The 23,516-nt window shown below is 37.1% G+C and overlaps 1 protein-coding gene across 1 annotated transcript in view; it reads right to left on the bottom strand.

Annotated features, from left to right (window-relative positions):
- gabra2a (gamma-aminobutyric acid type A receptor subunit alpha2a) overlaps window positions 1–23,516 on the bottom strand; it is a 322,305-nt gene that overhangs the window by 232,573 nt on the left and 66,216 nt on the right. Inside the window, exons 5-6 of the mRNA XM_088933041.1 lie at window positions 8,688–8,908; window positions 871–953 (exon numbers count right to left, since the gene is read on the bottom strand). Coding sequence (XP_088789167.1) covers window positions 871–953; window positions 8,688–8,908 — 304 coding nt within the window. The remainder of the gene's footprint in view (window positions 1–870; window positions 954–8,687; window positions 8,909–23,516) is intronic.

Below are 23,516 nucleotides of genomic sequence, written 5' to 3'. Positions count from 1 at the left end.
TACTTTAATCAGGAAAGTCCACATCATTCGTTTTGTGATCCGTTTTGAAATGTTGTTCTATATTTCCCTTTTTCGTGTAGACGCTAGCATTGCAGATTTGAACGCGAAAGTACAAAAAAAAGCATGCTCCCATTCCTTGTGGTAACGGTAAGTTTTCAGACTTTTTGCTTCATCATTTTCGCTCAAACACTACAACTATGAAATAGCCTATCAGACTTATCAAACTGTTGGCGAATTTGTCACGGCCAGTCTGTTTTGCTCCACTATGCACTGTAGCGAATGTGGGGTTCATGCTGCAATAACCAAAAGAACGTTCTTGGGTAGCACACACAACACTCTCTATTTACGGAGCTCCTGTAGCCTTTTTTTCAGTGTCAGCCAGCACTCAGGGAAGAGACTTTTACAACCCATTCGACAAGGGTTAAACACACACAAGGGCAGTAAAAAGTATGGCATTTCATGCACAGATCTGAATGATTTTTTCTGCTATCGAATAAAGTAGCCAAATAGCCTATTTTTTTTTGCCAAACATTCTTGCGATCGAATGGCAAGCACTCTGAAATTGACTGGTTGGGCACCCCTGATCTAAGGAGTTAATTTTGCTGAATGACCTCTTGTTTTAGGCAAACATTTATAATAATAAAATTAAACATTAAGATTATTCATATAAAAATGTACTAAATATGATCTGTTTAAATAACAGATTGTGGCACTCTGACTTTTTTAATTTAATGTCATTTTAATGGGTTAGAAAAGTCAAACTCTTGATGAACACTATTAAAAAAGTATGGAGAACGGACCTTTTATAACCCTCATGTAAAGGATAGCAATGGTCTTATAAATTGAATATGTTTTGCATATTTTACTTACAGCTGCCAAACTTCAGAGGACAGGCATGGGCGTCCATGGGAAAGTCTTCAAGATGCATGGGACACTCTGCCTGAACAGTCAGTCTAAGAAAGAAAACATTATTTTTGAATGTATCCTTAACCAAGCAAATCATCCTTAAGGCTAAACAGTATTCAGAAATTTTGGAGTCATGCTAAATCTTCTCCTATATTTTAAGCCACACATGATAAATTTAAGACACATATTTGTTCCATCTAAAAAATATTGCAAGAATTGGGCACTTTCTATCAATGTTCAATGCTAAGTGTTTGATTAATTTACAGTATTTATAACATTAAGGCTTGATTTCTGCAACTCCCTAACACTCTTTGTAGTAAGTTGCAATATGTCCAAAACTATTCTTATTCTTATTATTAAGCTAGAGAAAAAAAAAGTTTTAATTGAAACCACTCATTCAGGACAGCTTTATAATATTATCACAATTTTATTTTTTTACAGTAGGAAGTGCTAATAGGCAGTGTTGTAAGACTAACAAAAGGTCTCAGTCTTGAGACAGGAGTTTTAAATCTTTAATCTTGGTACCCTGTTGTCTGGAGCTTATCATGTTCCTCCTCCTTTTTCTACATACCTCAAATGCCAGCAAGTAATCATATGAACAATACGTGGGATTCAGGATTTAGTATTTTGGGGGTTTTTAGTCTTATTTCTAATGTGTCTATGACTCTGTCTTATTTGTAATGTGTCTATGACTATATCCTCACATTAATCCCCCACCCTCTACAAAAGACGTTTGAGACTCATCACTGTGTTGGTGGGGCTATTTTTGTTTACATAGAGGAAAGCATAGCTATAGTTATGATAAAGTGTTATATAGACTTTATTTGTATTGACAGGCCTTGTCTTTGATTACATCAGTGGTATGTTTGGGCAAAAATTCTATGGTATTGTTTAACCTGGGGTGTGAAAGAAAATATTTGATTATTGATGTACTTCATTGTGTAAATCCATTGGAGAGCTTGATAATGCATTTCAATCGTGAATTATGGTAAAATTAATAATATATTAGACTGTCCAGATCCCATTTGACATCTAAGCACACTTTTTCCATAGCAGATTAAATAAAGTTTTTATTAAGGGAAATATGCAGTCATCTGTCCAGGTGAAGTGTTTTTGTTTTCCTCATAAGACTGGCTAAAGTAGTGCAATGTCAGTGAATTGGGTAATAAAATATCAGCACCAACTGATGCTCAATCTATATAGGGGTGGCACGTGTTCAGATAGTTTTGAAGTTTTCTGCATAATGCCAGACCGAGATGTGTCTGAGATATCATTTCTTAGTGTAAACAATAGAACATTTAGTTCCATGACTTGTTAAGACCACTTCACGGGTTTTCTGAAGAATGATTTGGATGTGATAAAGATGGGGTTGCCAGAAGGTGCTATTAATGATGATATCATCCAAATTGACAGCAAAAATCATAACAGTCTGAAAGGATTTTTTTCTGTTAGTCTTTGGATTGTGGCAGTTAAACCATGTTAACAAAAAGGCCTAAAGGTGAATTAAAAATGCTAAATGGTGTTCAGAACACGTTGAGAGGTTTTGCATGGTAGTAAGTGAAACGTTCCAATATTCCTTGCTGAAGTCAGTCATGGTAAGATATTTAGATTTTCCTAGCTGTCAAGTAAATCTGAAGTGTGAGGTTAAGTGTAAGGTGTTAAGTGAATGGAAGTTCATATACAGTAACATCCTATCGTTTGGGTTTTGGTATGATTACAGTACTACTGCTATAAACACTGAAGATGGGGAAGTGACTTTGAAAGTGAGCTTGGTGCCAAGCTCATCTTTAAGCATTGTCACCTTGTATGGTGGCACATATTGCATTTTCTCCTTTACAGGTGTTCTAGTGTTGATATTGATGCCTTGATGGATGAGAGATGTTTTCATGGTTTACACTACTGAAGTCCATGTCATATTGTTTGGAGAATGAAATGTGATGTCTAGCTAGATGACATCAAATAGAAAATGCATCAGCAATTTCATCCTCATCCTGTACTTTCATAACAAGCTGATAGTGTGCACATAGTTAACCTGTTGTGGCTCTTTTCTCTTTTTAAAAAAAGCTTGATGCAGAACATTTGCCTTTCCTCTCATTGTTCTCTGGTCTCCAGTTCACAGTTCATTGGCTAGGTTCCCTTCAGTAAAGTGTATAAGCCCTGCCATTTTGTCAAGAGCATATTATTCATCTTATGCAACAACTTTATGACTTTTTGTCCAGGTTTAAAACTAGTTCTTCTAGGTTGCTTGGGTCTGCATTGCTAGGGCTGATAACTGTTCCAGACCGCCTCTCATCTGGTCAGTAATGTTCTGATTATAACATTCTTCTAATATTCTGCCATAAAGTAGCTCAAAGGGTAAGTTTGTGGAACCTAATTTCCTGCTTTTGCATATAGCAGCCAGACATCCCAGTCTTTACCAGTCTCTGACGTGAAACATGTTCTTGAGTGTAAGACTGAACAACTCAAAGAATTCCACTGTCTGAGGGTGTCATTGAGTGTTACATAGTGCCTAATAAGTGGTGGAAATTATGAAGCAGACCGGTTATAAAGTTATAAGCTCTTGTGGAATGCATACAAAAGAAACTGACTGTCCTAATAATTTGGATTTCAGTGGGAATGCTTTTGGTTAACATGTTTCATAGTCCCAGACAATGAGAATAAATCTTTTACCAATGCTACTTTTTTCCAGACTATCCACAATATCACAATGATTTAAAACATTTTATATTAAATTAGACTAGTAAAAGTGTGTCAGTAATGACACAGTTTATTTAAATGCCATAAATGTCCATCAATTTGTGTATCCTAAATACAAACTTTAATCTTTTGACATTTAGGCACAATCAGCTGTTGCTCAAAGCTGTAAAGGGATGAGGTTGTATACATAGGTACATGCTGTCCCAGGATTACATGTTTTCAGCAATGAAAAGATTATAATAATAATAATTCCTTAAACTTATATAGCGATTTTCTGGATACTCCACTCAAAGCACTTTACAGGTAATGGGGACTCCCCTCAGCCGCCACCAATGTGCAGCATCCACCTGGATGATGCGACGGCAGCCACAGTGTTCCAGACTGCTTACCCCACATCAGCTATCAGTGGGGAGGAGAGCAGAATAATGAAGCCAATTCATAGATGGGGATTATTAGGAGGCCATGATTGGTAAGGGCCAATGGGAAATTTGGCCAGGATGCCGGGGTTACACCCCTACTCTCCCATCAAGGTAATAACCAGGCTCACACCTGCTGAGCTTTAGTGGGTTGCCATATCACTATTATAATATCACTTCATAATATGAAGGTCATATTATACCTAGCAGTGCATTTCAGGGTTCAAGATGATGAAAAATTGTTCACAAGCCAGTTTTTCCATTATTTATTCTTTAGAATTAATGTCCAGATTTAGCTATTTTTCACGTATTTTAGACAAGGTAAATGTCTCTTAGCATCTCTCCATCAAAAATGTGTTTTTGAAAAAAATGGTCCTAATAAGAGTCCTCTGTTCTAGTTTGCCAGGGAAGCAGACTTTAATTGCTTCTATTTGCCAGTCAGAGCAGTGGCAAGCCCCCTTGCCCACTTAGTATGAGGTAGTCCATTAATTGTAGCCTTTCATTCAAACAACAGCCCAATATCATTCCAAATCTTTGAGCCACAATTTAGTTCTAGCACCAGAAGATTCTTGTTATTATTATGTTATATTATGTATTATGTATCATTTCAGTCAGTTATTGTCCTTTGGAGGTTAGATCTAGATCGTGGTTAATTGTATGCCCTGTATGCTGTGGAAGTACAGATTCAGGGTTAGGTCTTTGTGGAACTGACAAGCAGGAATCCAATTGCAGGAATTCAGCAATCTTCAGAGGCTGGAAGAAAAAACCAAGGTTGAGGGCACTGGGGACTTGCCAGAGACAGCTGAGGGTGAATGGAGATGAAGCAGAGTTATGGTGTATGGGGATCAGGCTGTGTGGAAGGCAATCATAGCACAAGAGAAGACAGAGCTACGTTATGAGCTTCAGGATTTAGACTTCTGCTTTCAGATTTCAGGTTAACGCGTCTCACAGGTCATTTCTCAAAAAAGCACTATCATGAGTAGTTTAATGTCAGAGCACCATTAGATGTTAGTTGGAGGAATGATTGGCAGATTGATTTGACGACTGATAAGAGTGAAGGGAACACTGACAATTGGCCTAAGAATGTTATGAGAACCCTGGGATAAATGCAACCACTTATGGGAATGTGTCATGCCCTCTGCAGCCAGAGGGCGCTCCTTCTCTGTCCTGTCTCTCATTTCCGGTTCTCTGCTGTCCTTCCGGTGTTTCTCTCTCTAGGGCTATATATTTCTGGGTCTTTCAGTCTGCTTTCGCTCAGCATTGACGTTCGGATGTCCTGAAACCCACCTACAGATGCAGCCATTCAAAACAAGCGGGCGATACCGCATTATTTTGCGGTGCGCTTTACGCAGTCTACCGCGAGTTACCGTAAATTCTCGTATAGCATACTTTTAGAATTTGATTTATCAACAGACATTGTACAGTGTGTACAATTCTTGTGTTGCGGTACATGAATATAATTATATCGTTATTAATTTCTTTAGATACGCGATTCCATATTATATTCCCTTTTAATCAAATTCTAAAGTATGCTTGTTGACTCCGGTATCACGTTAGTTAAAGACTTTGATGCTTAAAATGTTTAGGGAGAAATGGAATACTGGTGTGTATGTTTTCTTTAAAGAACCGAGACCAGCCATATACTGTATGTTTATGTTCCAAAATTAATATCGTTTATGGCCTTCTCACATGCGTTACAGTATGCTCCTATTCTTTTTATGCTCAGCTACTAAGATTTCCCTTCAGTGGTAAAATTCCATATAAATATTCAATGCTAAAACGGGCACAGTAAAGACATTTAAATCTTTCTACGACCGACCAACGCACCACGAGTGCCCCTGTCGGTCAACCAATCACGTACCGCAGTATTTTGCGTCAGCGCGCATCACGATGCGCGAGGCCGTAGCCAATTACCTCCGGTACGTGTCTGTGCTGCGCACTTTGAATGGCTGCATCTGTAGCACCAGGTCGCCCCACGTCCGCTACCTGAGGGCATACTGTAGGTTTCTATACAGCATTCCCTGAACAGCTGAGCCCGGGCTAACCCCCGTCTCGCCGTTACGCATAGGGTCTTTTCGCTCTCCTGCCATTCCACGGTCTGTCCCCTCCAACATCCGTGACAGAATGTTACTGTGTCCCAGGCCAACAATGGACCTGACACCTGCAGCCCACCAGTGTATAACACAAGGGACATGATTTTTTTTTTCATGTGCCTTCTGATTCTCCATCATGTGTCAAAACAATAGGTCTCAATCCAACTCTCTTGAGTGGTGAGACATAATAGTCAGATTTAGTTCTATTAGTGTTTCTCAACCAATTTTTTTCAAGTATACACACAGACATCTCCCCGTTCTCTATGTCAGTAAGCAGCATGGTGTCTGTTGATTTAGCAGACTATGCAATTTGCTGTTTCATAATAAACTAAAGAAGCACTGTATTAAGTTACAATGTATTAAGTCAGAGATGTCCAATCCTGTTGTGAAAGCTGAAATGAAAATAAAACATGCAGACACTCAAGTCAAGGACTGCTCACTCTTGTATTAAAAAGCATGTACACCAGAGTAAAATGTCAATGTACAGTGCAAAATAATTCAACTAGGTAACAGGGCTAGAGTGTTTGTCAGTGGGGACTATATATCTTAAACTGGTTTGCATCCTGCAGAATAAAGTGCAAGAACAACTATCAGAGAGGCATTAAACATTTTACTGCAACCATATTAAAAAAAGTATTCCGATTGAATTATTTCATCTAAACTGAATTGTGACTTATGATTAATTTCATTCACAAGAAATTCCGTAAAAATGTTTTATTTATAATATTATTTTGTGGTGTTATAACACACTTTATTAAACAATTTTATTATTTATGTACTGTGCTTGATATTCTCTTTTTTCTCCAAATGACTGTCAAAACAAAACTGCTGTTTCAGGGAATTTCAGTACTCACAATAACGGTTTTAATACCGCACTGAATGGAAAGGGTCAAACATGTTTCTACAATAAACTATAGTACAATTGATGCTACCAGGCAGGTACCAAAACTTTAGCCGATAGCAATCACCATCTTCAGATGTTGTATGTTAAAAGTGAAGACCCAACTGATCTTATTTGGTTAACTCACTAGGTTCTCATCTCTCTCCAGCTATTGACATTTCCAAACATGTAACTGCAAGCAATCTGAGTCAGGACTTTTTCTAAATGATGCCTGGATGAGAGAGTGAGTCAGTAAAGTGCAGAATTCAGTCCAATATATTCTTTTTGAAGCAAAATAAATCTTTTGATTGCAAACCCAGTTATTTTCACCTGACAAAATAAGACAGTTAGACTCTTCTTATGTCAACATTAAATATCAGAGTATATTCAGAACCACACTATAGTTGGGACTAACCGAGTTTCCCCCACCTGCCTAACTTGCTGCCAGATCCCAGGAAGACAAACTCTTCACAGACTGATTTTAAAGACCGAAGTTCAGCCAGATGCTAAATTTGTCAGAGTTGCCTAGCAATGCAAGGCAGAGCTCTCTCTTTCTCTTCCTCTCTCTCTGCAATCAGGATACTCACAGCATAGAGAGAACAGCAATCGGACCTACCCCAGGCTCCATCTAACCAGTGGAAAGTTTAAATAATCAAGGATGTGTGGCCAGCGGATCTTTGTGCATAAAACCTTTTTGATTCACATTACAATTCTTGAGAGTTTAACTACAATCCAAACACAAGTTTCATGTTTAGTTAATGATATCAAAAACATATTTACATGTATCTGAGAATAAATGTGATTATGTGTGACTGATAGAAACTACGAGATACACATCTATTATAGTTGACGTTATAGTCAATGTGTACTGTAACCATGAACTTATTAAAACTTTGTAAATCCTGACTGAATAATCAGCCTTTCTGAATAATCAGCCTTTCTGATCACAGCTGATCAGTTCAAATACATTTTATTTCGTTTTTTGTTTTGTTATGCATGTTTTGGTTTTGAATCCATAAATTGTGCATCGTAGATTTAAAGTAAGTGTGTAAGACTATAAATCATTATGTTTGATTGGTTGCTAAAAGTTATTAGGTACTCTTGCAATTTACTGTTCTATTCTGAATTTACTGTACAATGTCTGAATGTAACAGTAAATTAAAACCCCCATCACCTACACGGCATAAGATATCTTGACAGACCAAGTGGAGACTAAATCATGGAGAAATTGAGACATGGACCAGTGTTGGCATGGGTATTACAAAGCAATGCTAACCACTGCGTGTATTGCAAATATCCAAATTTCCAAAGATATACTGATAGGTTAACTGACTTCTGGGAAAACTGGTCTTGGTGTGAGTGTGTTTGTGTCTGTGTCTGGATGGACTGGCATCCCGTCCATAGTGTATCCCACCTTTTACTATTGCTGCCAGCTCCTCTGAGTTTCTGAATTGTATTAAGTGGTTAGAAAATTGATGTATGTATATTAAGAAAAAAATGTGACAGAAAATTAAATAGATAAACTATAAAACAGGCTGACATTAACCCATTTTAACATACTTAGACCATATAACATATTTTATGTTATATGGAACATTAACATGGAACAAGACTGAAATGATAAAGACAAGTGTGAATATGGAGCAGTTAAATATGTCAATAGAACCAGGATTTCAAGAAAGTTTCAAGTGGTACCTCATTGTATATAATAGTGTCCCATCTTCTTGAATTCTTAGCAGCTTGTTTGGCATTGTCATATTGTGAGCAACTGATTTCTTTCCATTATGGAAGAAAGTGTCTGGAGTCCAGATTTTGCTTGCCATCAGGTTGTTCAATCGAAGGATGTTCATTGGTCCATGAAATTTTAACCTTTCATCTTTCCAGCTTTGTCGGAAGAAAACATCTATGGTGTATTCCTGTCAATTAAAACAAAATACCAATTTTAACAATTATTGTTAGAGAAAGGCTTCAGTTTTTACCCAAAAACCATTACAGAAAAAGATTTGAAAAGATCAGTAATGTAAACTGATGTGGATGGGTAAATAGAAGCTATTGAAGTAGTGCGTCTCATCTATTGTATTTTTATTAAATATTTTACCAGGACAGCATGATGGGGCAGTGGTTAGTATTCCAGCTTCACAATGCTGGGACCCTGGACTCAATCCCAGACATAGATGTGAATGTGTTTGTGTCTCTGTGTGCAATGGACTGTGATCCCATCCAGGGTGTAATCTGCTTGCCAGGATAGTCTCCGGCTCCTCCACAATCCTTTAAACAAACATTTAAACTTGTGAAACAGGGAAACTTTGGCTTTGAAGGAAAGCCACCTGTTGATACAACAACCCGTAGAATTGAAGCAAACCTGGTCTGATTGAATCATTAGCACTCCAGTTTCCTCCCACAGTTCAAAAACATACAGATAGGTTAACTGGCTTATGTAAAATTGGTGTGGGTTTCTGCACATTTGTGTCTTTGTGTGCCTTGCAATGGACTGGCATTTGATCCAGAGTGTTACCTGAGTTGCACCTGTTGCTTACTGGGAAAAGCTCCAGGTCCCCCATGACCCTCTATTTGATAAAGCAGTTAGATAATGTATGGACAGAAATATATAAGATAAGAGCAGTCAAGCGAAAAGAGCAATACATCTCACATATCGTATCTGACTCTATTTCACTTTAGTATTAGCTGTACTGTAAATAAACCACCCAGGTTTGAATTTCTATTCAACCCCACTTCCCCACCAACAGGAAAGGGGCAATGAACCCTTTCAAAAACCCTTATGAACATATTAACATATGAACCTCACAGGCAGGTGTCCCAGCCTGACTTGAATTTAGCTGTGAGAAGCTGTAAGGAGTTAATGCTAACCACTACATCACTGTGCTTCAGATAAAAAACAACTATCCAAACGTCTCTAGCAATAATGTACTAACCATGATCATCAATTAGTACAAAATAACTCTAAAAGTATTTGCAGACTATATCAATTTAAATGTCTTTAAATTGATAAAACACAGGTATATAGTGGAAATTCCAATGTAAAAGACAGAAAGTAATAAAGCAATGGCTGTTTTATTACTGAAATATGGCTAACAAGTGCCAGATTAAGTAATGCCCACTTGGTGTACTTACATAGGCCCCCAGTTTAATGGGGGCCCTTATCACTGACCAAGACAAAGAAAACAGACAGGCTGCACTACTTTGTTTTAAAATTTCTAGTTCTCAAAATATACTGATGGAAAAAAGAATTGCAACATCTCCTCCTCCACACTCTGGCCCTCCCGTCTGTGTGGAACAGGCTGAAGAGTGACTCATCCACGAAGAGGACCTGACGCCACTGCTGACGAGTCCATCGCAGCCTCTGTTTGGTCCAAGCTAGTCAGGTGTGACATCTAGGAGGTGTGAGCAGAGGGTCTCTGACAGGTCGTTGTGCTCTAAGGCCAGAAGCATGGAGCCTCACTGTCCTGTCACTGATGTGGGCATTGTGTCTGCCAGCAGTTTCAGCAGCAGTACGGTCTCAGATGGACGAGTCTGATGTGTCGGTTCTGCTCTGGTGTGGTCACTCGAGGGCAATCGGATCTTGGACAGTCATCTGTCCTACCGGTCTGCTGAAACCTTCTTTGCAGTTGGGACACATTGGAGTGGCTTACTAGTGTCTGGCAAAGCTGGCACTTAAAATGCTTGCTTGCAGCATGACAATGGCCCTCACCCTTGCTTCTGGTGACATTCGAGGCATTATGAAATGCACAGAAAACTGACTAAGTGTGGCCTTTTTCTTGCAGTTAACTAAACTTTGAATTTAGGCCTTTTTAAAGGTGACCTGAACAGGCATTGTTCCACCTGGACCTCGTTGGGTAAAAGTTCACCTAATGAGCTTTTGTGTGATTGGCAAGTGCAATGCCTCACTGCACAAGTTGTATTGCTGGTCAGAACAAAACAAATTGACAACTTTTTGTGAAAGCACATAAGCGATAACTATAATATTCTCATTCCAGAAAATGTTGCGTTTCTTTTTTCCATCAGTACAGATCCAGCCATTCAAAATCTGAGGAGTACATTTCATTAAAACACGGTAGGCGTGGCGTGTCACAACTCGTCATAATGCGTCATACCACACTTATGATAAAAGTATACGGAATCACTTTGAAAAACCACCAGGTGGAGCTAATAAAGCTTAACTTCTCATGTACAGCATTTGACCTGTCCCCAGAAAATGCCCAGTTTCGAATCCTGGTCACTACTGAGGGACAAACTTTTTCCAATTAAGCATTTAGGTTGTATACTCTTTATACTTTTCATAATTTTAAACTGTGTATTACAGCTTGTTAATCATTAACTATTAAAAAGTTGGTATATTTTATAAAAGCAAGACTGCTCAGTTGGACAAAAGTACACAACCTACCACCTTTATCATAAATATTTTAATTATGCAGAAATATTTTATGCATCAAAGTCTTTACGGAAGATATTACTAATACTATTAATAATGAATGACCTTGGACAGGCTGTAAGCTCAAAGTATTACTGTGGTCCACTTTCTTTGTTACCGTCTGCATCAGTTTTTTTCGACATGAAAGGACTATTTTTTCATTGACAAAAAGTAACACCACAGCATTTCGTTGAGCCGATCACAAAGTAAGTTTTGAGAAGCTCCGATTCACCGAGCCTATAATGGTTTCCCGGCGATTGCTCATAAACAATATTAATTTAGGAACATAAACACATTATGTAAACTGTATATAGCTGGTATTGGTAGTTTAAATAAAAAATACACACCAGTATTTCACTTTCTCCCTAAACATCAAAGTCTTTCATTCGGTCACATACTGTGGTTATTTTTTAATAGTTTTTACATGCTCCTTCTGACTATATTAAGTTTATATGCTTCATAAAAAGTTATAGTGTTTTAACATTTCCTATGAATATTTGTGCTCATAATGGCAGTAATAAAACACATACTTTTTAGAATTTGATTAATAGGGAATATAATATGGAATTGCGTATCTAAAGAAATTAATGACGATATAATTATTTTCATATACTGTAGCTCAAATTATCACAGTAGTATACTTTATTTGGAAATGTCAGCATCAGTTTAACTCATCTGAACACGACTGCATGTGTGGCTTAATGGGTTAGGCGTCTGCCTTGTGTGCTGGAAGTCAGGGTTTTGAACCCAGCTACCAGCTATACCAGCTATGCCAATTATGCTAGCAGCCATATCACCCTGCAACTCACAAGTGGCAACCCACTGAAGCTAAGCAGGTTCTGGTCAGTACCTGGATGGGAGACCTCCTGGGAAAAACTAAGATTGCTGCTGGAAGAGGTGTTAGTGGGGCCAGCAGGGGGTGCTCACCCTGTGGTCTGTGTGGGTCGTAATACCCCAGTATAGTGGCGGGGACACTATACTGTAAACAGGTGCTGTCCTTCAGATGAGATGTAAAACTGAGGTCCTGACTCACTGTGGTCATTAAAAATCCCATGGCGTTTCTCGAAAAGAGTAGGGGTGTAACCCTGGTGTTCTGGCCAAATTTCCCATTGGCCCTTACCAATCAGCCTGTTAATAATCCCCATCTATGAATTGGCTTCATTACTCTGCTCTCCTCCCCACTGATAGCTGATGTGCACATTGGTGGTGGAGGGGAGTCCCCATTACCTGTAAAAAGCACTTTGAGTGGAGTGTCCAGAAAAGCGCTATATAAGTGTAAGCAATTATTATTATTATTATTACCACCATGAGTTCTATTTTAACAAATTAAAATTCATTTGAAAAACTAAAATAGCAAATATTATGGACACAATATTGACATTTTTGATATTTCTAAATATCACAACATGTTCGAAGCTAAGTGATTTATTAATAACAACGAATAATTTCAAACTGCTACTGTCCTGCCACTACAGTATAGCTTGTAGGAAACACATTTGTCTTGCATCAAAGTTGAACTTGTTCAGAGCGCCCTACATTACAAACTCCATTTCATTTTGAGCTGAAGACTCTCACACCTGAAGAAGGCGAAACGTTATGTTTTCTCTCTTCTCTTTTCAGCATGGAATAAACCTATTACTTGTTCCTTAACAATGACAACATTGCATGCTAGTGAAAATTCCTTCCCATCCCCCTGAATTTGAAATGCTATTTGAATAATTTCAAACAACTAAAACTTGTATTTTAGATTGTGTGTAGTTGCTTGCATTGAACTGTGTGTTGGATGCACATGAGTTGAAGGAATGGGCAAACATAGCTGATGCTGATCCACAGAGCCAGCATCTTAAGATGTTTATATTTAGAGGCAATTTGTTAAAATAACTAACCAGGTATTGATACTGAATATGGCTGTCTCCTTAAGCCAGCACTATAAAATAATTTATCCTCAGTGAGATGCTGCCATCTCATAGTGGGTTTCTAACACTGTGTATAGTTCTATCCACACAGAGCCTTTACTTCCATCGTTTATCTAATCTCTTTATCCAGTATAGAAGATTTGGATCCTATCCCAGCAAACAACAGACGATCCCCCAGCAATGTAGGGTGCACACCCACGTGAGCCCGAAAGTGTTTCATTATTAATAATATCTTCCGTGTCGCATTAACATTGGAATGTTCTTTTTTACAAGTGTAAAAAGAGGCGATACACAACCTGTCTCCTCTATAACTCCTCTATAATCCACCATTTCCAAAGTGTACTACTGTGAAAATTTGAGCTACAGTATATGATTATAATTATATCGTTTTTAAATTCTTTAGATACACGATTCCATATTATATGCCCTATTACTCAAATTCTAAAAAGTATGTGTTTTTTTTAACTGTGATAACGAGCGCAAATATTCATAGGACATGTTAAAACATTATAACTTTTTATAAAGTATATAAACTTATAGTCAGAAGGAGCATGCAAAAACTTCCAAAATAACCACAGTATGTAACCGAATGAAAGACTTTGATGCTTAAAATGTTTAGGAAGAAAGTGGAGTACTGGTATGTATTTTTTATTTAAACTACCAATACCAGCCATATACAGTTTACATAATATGTTTATGTTCCTAAATTAATACTGTTTATGACCTTCAGACGCATTATGCTCCTCTTCATTTTATGATCATCTACTAAAATTTCCCTTTAGTTGTAATATTCCATATAAATATTCAATACTAAGCAGATTAAAACATGCATAGTAAAGAGATTAAATGATTAAATCATTTCACTTACAACCAATGCACCACAAGTGCCTCTGTCTGTCATGATCGCAACCCCTCCTCTTAAGGGCGCTCCTTTAGTAAACTAGTCAGGTTTACAGTTTAAAGACTATCAAATACTGTAGAAACAACAGAACCAAGGGGATTCAAAAAAGCAAAGACACCTCTGTTGGCTTTTGTAAAATATATGTCCCTTCCCCTGTAAAAAAATGATGAAAATGGTACATCATTTTTCCTCTATCAAATTACATTAGCGCTAAGGGGACAGCTTTGACTGCTGCTTTTAAAACATGCATATGAAGTGATGTTTTTTTTAAAAAAACAAAATATTATTAAAAATAGGGGGTTATGAAAGTGGAAAATATCAGAAAATAGCCAAGCAGATAAATCCATAAGTAAAATAAATAATCACAACCTCCAGCCTGTAAGATTTTGCCAAGGATATACCCGAGCAGTTGGTATAAAGTCACCTGAGTTTTATGTCCTCTGGCACAGCTTTAGTAATAATTAGTAATAATTCAGACACACTGGATTAAAAAAAATATGTATTAATAATGACAATACACATACTAAACTAGACACAAAATAAACATACATAAAATACACAAGTTTTGCTTTTTACAAATTTCACAGACATTCAAGAGGCCTAACATCCTAACCACCCAGAAAAATCCCAAGATTGTCACCAAGTATTCAAACTCTTATATAATGCTTAAGTTAATAAGAGAAAGCTACATTTTAATTCATTTCATTCAAACAGAATACAATCTCTGGTTAAATCTGTCTCCCCCTACAAACCTAGATGTCACAAAGTGATTTCTAAAAATGCTACTCTAAAAATGCACTCACTACGCAGGAGAGGCCATTTTTAAACAAGGGATTATTTACAGTGGAGTTCCCTAAAAAACACAGAATAGCAAGCTCTCTTAACAATGTTCAAATACTTAGCTCCTATCTGGTCTTTTGTTGTCCACATTCCTCTTCCTATCTCATCTTTCTGTTTTATATCCAGTTCCAGGTCTGTTGATTGACACTTAATTGACACTTAATCATTTACACAGAACTTAATTACGTAAGGTAAACCAAGGTAAACCTTACGATTACTTTGATCAAAGAATCTGGGACACTTACATCTCGGTAATCATCCCCTTGTTTTGAAGTTGGGAATGTTGACGCAAGCCAGGTGTTACCAATTGTATCTAGATTCACTTCATAATGCATACAGAAGTATTTATGCTTATAGGTATATAATGCTATATCTATAATCAAACTATTAAACATTTTAACAATGCAATATATATTGTTGCTATATAAAACTGTATTTACATAATGAACATGGTCTTTAATTCACTTCCAATAATAAGCTGTTTTACGATCAATGTTAATTCACTTACTTTAAAAATAATAATGCACTGTAATACAGGTGTCTGTATATGTCTCAAAAATACCCATGTCAACAGATCTATGAAAATACCATTCTGAATACATAAACCATAAATAGGTGTAGCTTGCTTGAAATGTGATCCAGTTATAACCAGGAAAGCACAAAACAAGTGGGTGATTCTCTTGTCAAACAATTTTTAAATCAAAATGTATGATTGGATGATTGAGCAAAATGTCATGCAGTGTCTGACAATGTTATACATCTATATTATACAGTGGTGTGAAAAAGTGTTTGCCCCCTTCCTGATTTCTTATTTTTTTGCATGTTTGTCACACTGAAATGTTTCAGATCATCAAACAAATTGAAATATTAGACAAAGATAACACAAGTAAACACAAAATGCAGTTTTTAAATGAAGGTTTTTATTATTAAGGGAAAAAAAAATCCAAACCTACATGGCCCTGTGTGAAAAAGTGATTGCCCCCCCTGTTAAAACATAAATCAACTGTGGTTTATCACATCTTTGGAAAGCTGAGTTCAATTTCTCTAGCCACACCCAGGCCTGATTACTGCCACACCTGTTCTCAATCAAGAAATCACTTAAATAGGACCTGCCTGACAAAGTGGAGTAGCCCAAAAGATCCTCAAAAGCTAGACATCATGCTGCGATCCAAAGAAATTCAGGAACAAATGAGAAACAGAGTAATTGAGATTTATCAGTCTGGAAAAGGTTATAAAGCCATTTCTAAAGCTTTGGGACTCCAGCGAACCACAGTGAGAGCCATTATCCACAAATGGCGAAAACATGGAACAGTGGTGAACCTTCCCAGGAGTGGCCAGCCGACCAAAATTACCCCAAGAGCGCAGCGACGACTCATCCAAGAGGTCACAAAAACCCCACAGCAACATCCAAAGAACTGCAGGCTTCACTTGCCTCAGTTAAGGTCAGTGTTCATGACTCCACCATAAGAAAGAGATTGGGCAAAAATGGCCTGCATGGCAGAGTTCCAAGACGAAAACCACTGCTGAGCAAAAAGAACATAAAGGCTCGTCTCAGTTTTGCCAGAAAAAATCTGGATGATCCCCAAGACTTTTGGGAAAATACTCTGTGGACTGACGAGACAAAAGTTGAACTTTTAGGAAGGTGCGTGTCCCATTACATCTGGCGTAAAAGTAACACAGCATTTCGGAAAAGGAACATCATACCAACAGTAAAATATGGCGGTGGTAGTGTGATTGTCTGGGGCTGTTTTGTTACTTCAGGACCTGGAAGACTTGCTGTGGTAAATGGAACCATGAATTCTGCTGTCTACCAAAAAATCCTGAAGGAGAATGTCCGGCCATCTGTTCGTGACCTCAAGCTGAAGCGCACTTGGGTTCTGCAGCAGGACAATGATCCAAAACACACCAGCAAGTCCACCTCTGAATGGCTTAAGAAAAACAAAATGAAGACTTTGGAGTGGCCTAGTCAAAGTCCTGACCTGAATCCGATTGAGATGTTGTGGCATAACCTTAAAAAAGCGGTTAAGGCTCGAAAACCCTCCAATGTGGCTGAATTACAACAATTCTGCAAAGATGAGTGGGCCAAAATTCCTCCACAGTGCTGTAAAATACTTTTTGCCAGTTATCGCAAACGCTTGATTGCAGTTGTTGCTGCTAAGGGTGGGCCAACCAGTTATTAGGTTTAGGGGGCAATCACTTTTTCACACAGGGCCATGTAGGTTTGGATTTTTTTTTTCCCTTAATAATAAAAACCTTCATTTAAAAACTGCATTTTGTGTTTACTTGTGTTATCTTTGTCTAATATTTCAATTTGTTTGATGATCTGAAACATTTCAGTGTGACAAACATGCAAAAAAATAAGAAATCAGGAAGGGGGCAAACACTTTTTCACACCACTGTATATGAATTACATCTGTGTAAAACTGCTGTCTTTACATAGCAGCTTTGTTGTTAAGTCATTTCTCAATTCTCTTCTACTTGTTCTACCCCTTCCTTGTTGTCTCCCTGTGCAGTTAAAGTGATCTTATATTGTGTGTTTCTGTACTGCCCATTGACAACCATTAATCCACAACATACTTAGATATACCAAAGTAAACTTTACAATGGTTTCTGATCAAGGGACCCATCTCAACAAACATCCTCTCTGCTTTGAATCTAGAAGTGTTTACTCGGCCGAGTGTCACAAACTTCACAAACTAAAATCTAAGTGACACTTCTCAGTCACCTAAAGCTGTAACAATATTAATAACCATAACTATAGCATTGATAGCATAAAGTAAATATTGTTTTTAAAGTTCTTAAAGGGTTCTTAAAGCCCAGACATGTATTTGGATTATAGGGGACAGAATTCTGGTTGTCCTTACCTTTAGAGGAAATATTCCTCTGGAACTCACATATTATATAGCTGTATTTTGTGTTAGCTTCGAATTTACTTTGTAATTGTGTTGTTTATTATTAATACAGTGCCTATAAAAAGTCTACACCTACCTTGGATTTTTTCATATTTTATTGTGTTACAGCATGGAACCATTATGTTTTTAACTGAAATGGTTTGGCACTTATCACCACAAAGTACTCTATAATGTCAAAGTAAAAAAACAATCCAGACATTTTACTAAATTAATTAAAAATAAAAACAAGAAAATAATTTAATGCATAAGTATTCACCCCAATGCTTTGACACACCTAAATCAACTGTGAAGTAACTCTCTTCTCCAAATCACATAATTACTTGACTGGAGTCCACCTGTGTGCAGTTGAGGTGTTTCACATGATTTCAGAATAAGAACACCTGTGTCTGGGAGCTTCCCCACGTAGTTAGTGTATTTCCAAGGAAACACTACACCATTAAGACCAAGGAACATTCCAAGCAGATCTGAGACAAGATTTTTGAAAAATACCAGTCAGGGCAAGGATATAAGAACATTTTCAGGGCATTGAATATACCTCGAAGCACAGTGAAGTCCACCATTAAAAGATGAGAAAATATGGAACAACTGTGAATCTGCCCAGAACTGACCTAACACAGCACATCACACTGAGAACACCATCCCTACAGTGAAGCATGGTGGTGATGCTTCTCTGCGGCAGGGACTGGAAAACTCAAAGATAGAAGGAAAAATGGATGGAGCTAAGTACAGAAAAATCCTGGAGGAAAACATGTTGCAATCCACAAGAGCACTGGTACTTGGAAGACCATTTATCTTCCAACAGGACAATGATCTAAACCATATAGCAAAAGCCACACTGGAGTGGCTTAAAACCAAAAAGGTTAATGTCCTGGAGTGGTCCAGTCAAAGCCCAGACCTCAGTCTAATTGAGCGTCTGTGGAATGACTTAAAAATTGCTGTTCACAATTGAGCAATTTTGCCAAGAAGAATGGGCAAAAATTCAACTGTCAAGATCTGCAACGCTGATAGAGACTTACCCAAAGAGACTCAAAGTTGTAATTGCTACCAAAGGTGGTCTTACTAAGTATTAACTCTGTGGGGGGTGAATACTTATGCATTCAATTATTATTTATTGTATTATTTTCTGTTTCAGCTAAATTAGACAAATAGAAAGTCAAATTAGTAAGGATCTCAGAGTTTGATAAATGAGTGCATTGGTCTGAAACATTTCGTATAACAAGACCATCTGCTTCTGGATACTATATAGATGCAGCCATTCAAAATTTGCAGTAAAACACTATACTGTGCAAATTATCTGCAGTCTAGCACGTTATACTGCAGTACATTATTGGCTGGCCAACATGACTGACAAGTGGCACTTGTGGTGCATTAGTTGTTAGTGAAATGATTGGTTCATTTAATCTCTTTACTGTGCATGTAAAGCCACTTAATATTTAATATTAATATGGAATTTTACAACTTAAGGGAAATTTTAGAAGCTGAGCATAAAAAGAAGAGGAGCATAATGTGTCTGAAGGTCAAAAACGATATTAATTTAGGAATATAAACATAATATGTAAACTGTATATGGCTGGTATTGTTACTGTTAACTGTTATTGTTAAAAAATACACACAAGTACTTCACTTTCTTCATTAAAATTTTAAGCATCAAAGTCTTTCATTTAGTTACATACTGTAGTTATTTTGGAAAAGCTTTTACATGCTCCTTCTGACTATATTAAGTTTATATACTTCATAAAAAGGTATAATGTTTTAACCTTTTCTATGAATACTTGCGCTTGTTATCTCAGTAAAAAAACACATACTTTTTAGAATTTGATTAATAGGGAATATATATATGGAATCGCATATCTTAAAAAAATAATAATGACATAATTATATTCATATAGCTCAAATTATTACAGTAGTACACCTTCTTTGTAAACATCTGCATTAGTTTGACTCATTCACCCATGATTACTTAGAAACTTTTTGCCTACCCTTTTCAGAGATAGCTTAAGCTGTCAAGCAGCACGTTGGTGTAATGGCTTTGGCATGTGACTTGCATGCTGGAGGTTCGAACCCAGCTCTTGCCAAGAGTTTTCATTTAACAAATAAACATTTCTTAGATAAATATTATCGACACTATATTGAATTTGCTGGTATTTCTAAATATCACAACATGTTCAAAGTTAAGTGATTTATTAATAACGGCTAATAGTTTCAAACTGTTTGTATTTTAAAATTGTATTTTGTTCGGGGTGATTTGTCACTGTTTTCACAAACTTCAATTTATTAAAGTCTATTTTTGAGATAGGGTGTTCCAGACCTCTGTTTAATTTCTGAAACTCCCTCTGTATTCCATGTTTTAACCTTTTCTATGAATACTTGTGCTTGTTATCACAGTAAAAAACCTCATACTTTTTAGAATCTGCTAAATTGGAAATATACTATGGAATCACTTATCTAAAGAAATGAATAACTATATTAATTTAAGGATCTAAATATATGTATTTATATAGCTGGAAGCATTACTGCAATCCACTTTCTTTGTAAACACATTTTATTTTTAATTTGACTCATTTACGCATGATTACTTTTGAAACATTTTTAAACTGTCTCAGCTGTGTTTCGGTGCAGCGGGTTTGTCAATAGAGGTTCTTTCTAGATGATCTGATTTCAATACTTGCTTTGGGCACAAGTTTTTCTTCTAACAAAGACTTTTTAAAAACTAAAATTGTGAATATTATATTAACTATATTAACATTTATTTTGTTTTACATATTATAACATATTCAATGTTAAGTGATAAAAACGTGAATGACACAGAGCCTGCAACCTACAGATTTAAAGATAGTGATCTGTGAAAAATTTCCCAGCTTTTATTTAAACAATATCTAGTATCTGGTTGCATTTTTAAAAACCTTAGTTTGAGTAAAGCGGATGCCAGGTGCAAGTGACTTCATAATGCAAGAAGGCATTATGCTATTTTTTATGCATCAGTTGAAGCCTTCTGAAGTCTCTCAAAAACATAAAAATGTAACATAATATTGTGTGGCACAATGAGCAACTGATTCTTTTAATTTTAAAGAAAATCAAAAATAGGAAACAATAACGTCTGTGCCTAAAATAGACATTGCCTGGTTTTAAAACCCATTAAAACGAGTTTAGTTAAAAACACGAAATCCATGAAAAATGGGTGATTTTTCTTCCTTGTGAACAGCTTAGAATCGTTGTGTAAGCTATAAGGTTTAAAGGTACACTCCCTGTGGAAGAATTTTCACCTTGAACATTTGTCCACCAGCTAACATGCAGAAGCAAAATGTACTGCAAGAATAGTGATTACAAACACGATAAAAACATACTTGCTTTATACTGTTATACTGTACAGTGTATTAATAATAACACTCCAGGGTCACTACACTGTGAGTAAAGCTCCCACTAAACCTCTTTCCCACTAATTTCATGGGGGCAAGGTCACGTACAGATGCAGCCATGGGTGCCAAGTGGGCGATACCGCATTATTTTGTGGTGCACTTCTCGCGGTGTAACACAAGTTACCGTATAATCTCGTATAGTATCGCATGATACCGTATGTTACCGCAAGTAAAATGATAGTATCCGGAATTTCCGCAAGGTGGAGCTAATAAAGCTCAACCTCTCATGTTTGAGTTGTCGCCATCAAAGTCTTTACCGAAGATATTACTAATAGCATTTATAATGAATGACCTTGGACAAGCTGTAAACTCAAAGTATTGCCCTGGTCCACATTCTTTTTTTCATTGACCGTCTTCGTAAAAGTAACACCACAGCATTTCGTTGATCCAATCACGCATTTGTTTCCAATCATGCAAAGTACAGTAATTTTTGAGAATCTCCGATTCACCATGCCTTTCACATGCTCATAAAAGATTTTAATTGAGGAACATAAACATATTACTGTATGCAAACTGTACTGTATACAGTATGTATCTGTATATTTAATGTCTTTACTGTGCCCGTTTAAGTATTGAATATTTATATGGAATTTTACCACTGAAGGGAAATCTTAGTAGCTGAGCATAAAAAGAATAGGAGCATAACGCGTGTGAAGGCCATAAACGATATTAATTTTGGAACATAAACATACAGTATTACAGTATATAAACTGTATATGGCTGGTCTCGGTACTTTAAAGAAAAAATACACACCAATATTCCATTTCTCCCTAAACATTTTAAGCATCGAAGTCTTTAACTAACATGTGAAATAACGTGTGTATAAAAAGTGGTACTTTTAAGCTTTCTGCGAATATGCTCGATACCAGAGCAAACAAGGGAATATAATATGGAATCGCGTATCTAAAGAAATTAATAACGATATAATTATATTCATGTACTACAACACAATAGTACAAGCTTTACAATGTCTCTTGACACAGTATTAAACTTAACATTTTTATCAACAAATTGTAAATACGACATTTACATTGGCTTTATTAATTTTTCACTTGAGTGTATGGAGGATTGTCAGCTGTCACTGAGAGCAGACCCCCTCTATTAGGCTGCGCAAACGATTTTTTAATTTTATATAAAGAAATGGCGGCTGTATGCGTTACAATATAAACATTTACTGTCAAACTTTAAATCAACAATTGATTTAAAGACGATCTGTCAAAGTGCAATGGAATACAATATTGTTGTTGTTGTTATTGTTGTTTTTATCCCGTAAAGTGCTTTCAGAAGCTACCTTTAAAGGCGCTATATAAAGGTGCTGTTTCCTATGTAATGTGTTTTCTTTCTTCATTTTTTCGGCATGGAATAAACCTATTACTTGATTCTTATGGTTTGTGTGAGAAGCCAGGGTATCACCTTGTTCCCCCCTCCGGCCCCTCTCTGTGTACAGTAGAGCCTCCTGTTCTGACTGGTGGAGCTCATACAGCTGTGTCTGGAGAGAATCCAGGGTATCAGCTTCAACCACACGGCTGGGCAGCTTGTTCCCCCCTCCCGCCCCTCTCTGTGTACAGTAGAGCCTCCTGTCCCGACTGGTGGAGCTCATACAGCTGTGTCTGGAGAGAATCCAGGGTATCAGCTTCAAGCTCCAGACACAGCTGTATGAGCTCCACCAGTCAGGACAGGAGGCTCTACTGTACACAGAGAGGGGCTAAACAGACAATACACACTAGCCAAATATTTGACCAAGATAAGAAACAACAAAAAGAAACAGACCCTGATGAAGTACAGGCTCAGTGACCACAGCCTGGCCATAGAAACTGGGCAACACAGGCAGACCAGAGGTGCACTTCCTACTGCACTGTGACAGATACTCTGGGACTAGAGAAACATTCTTCCCTAAATTTAGAAATCTAATCCCAGAGTTCCCACACCTGCCAGAAATACAACGGGTCCCAATCCCACTGGGAGAGGGAGGAGGGAACTCAGTGGAACTGGCAGCCCAGTATGCGATCTCCTGTCACAGCCTGAGGAACAGTGAGCCTGTCTCCCAATAATGCTCCTTCTGTCTACAGTATATGTTAATATTTTATAATATGTCTTTGTTGTAAATGTC

The sequence above is a fragment of the Atractosteus spatula genome, chromosome 1 (assembly GCF_055471065.1).
Source record: "Atractosteus spatula isolate fAtrSpa1 chromosome 1, fAtrSpa1.hap1, whole genome shotgun sequence".
Lineage (NCBI taxonomy): Eukaryota > Metazoa > Chordata > Actinopteri > Semionotiformes > Lepisosteidae > Atractosteus > Atractosteus spatula.
The sequence above is the reverse complement of the archived record's forward strand: the minus strand, read 5'-3'. Positions and strand labels throughout refer to the sequence as shown.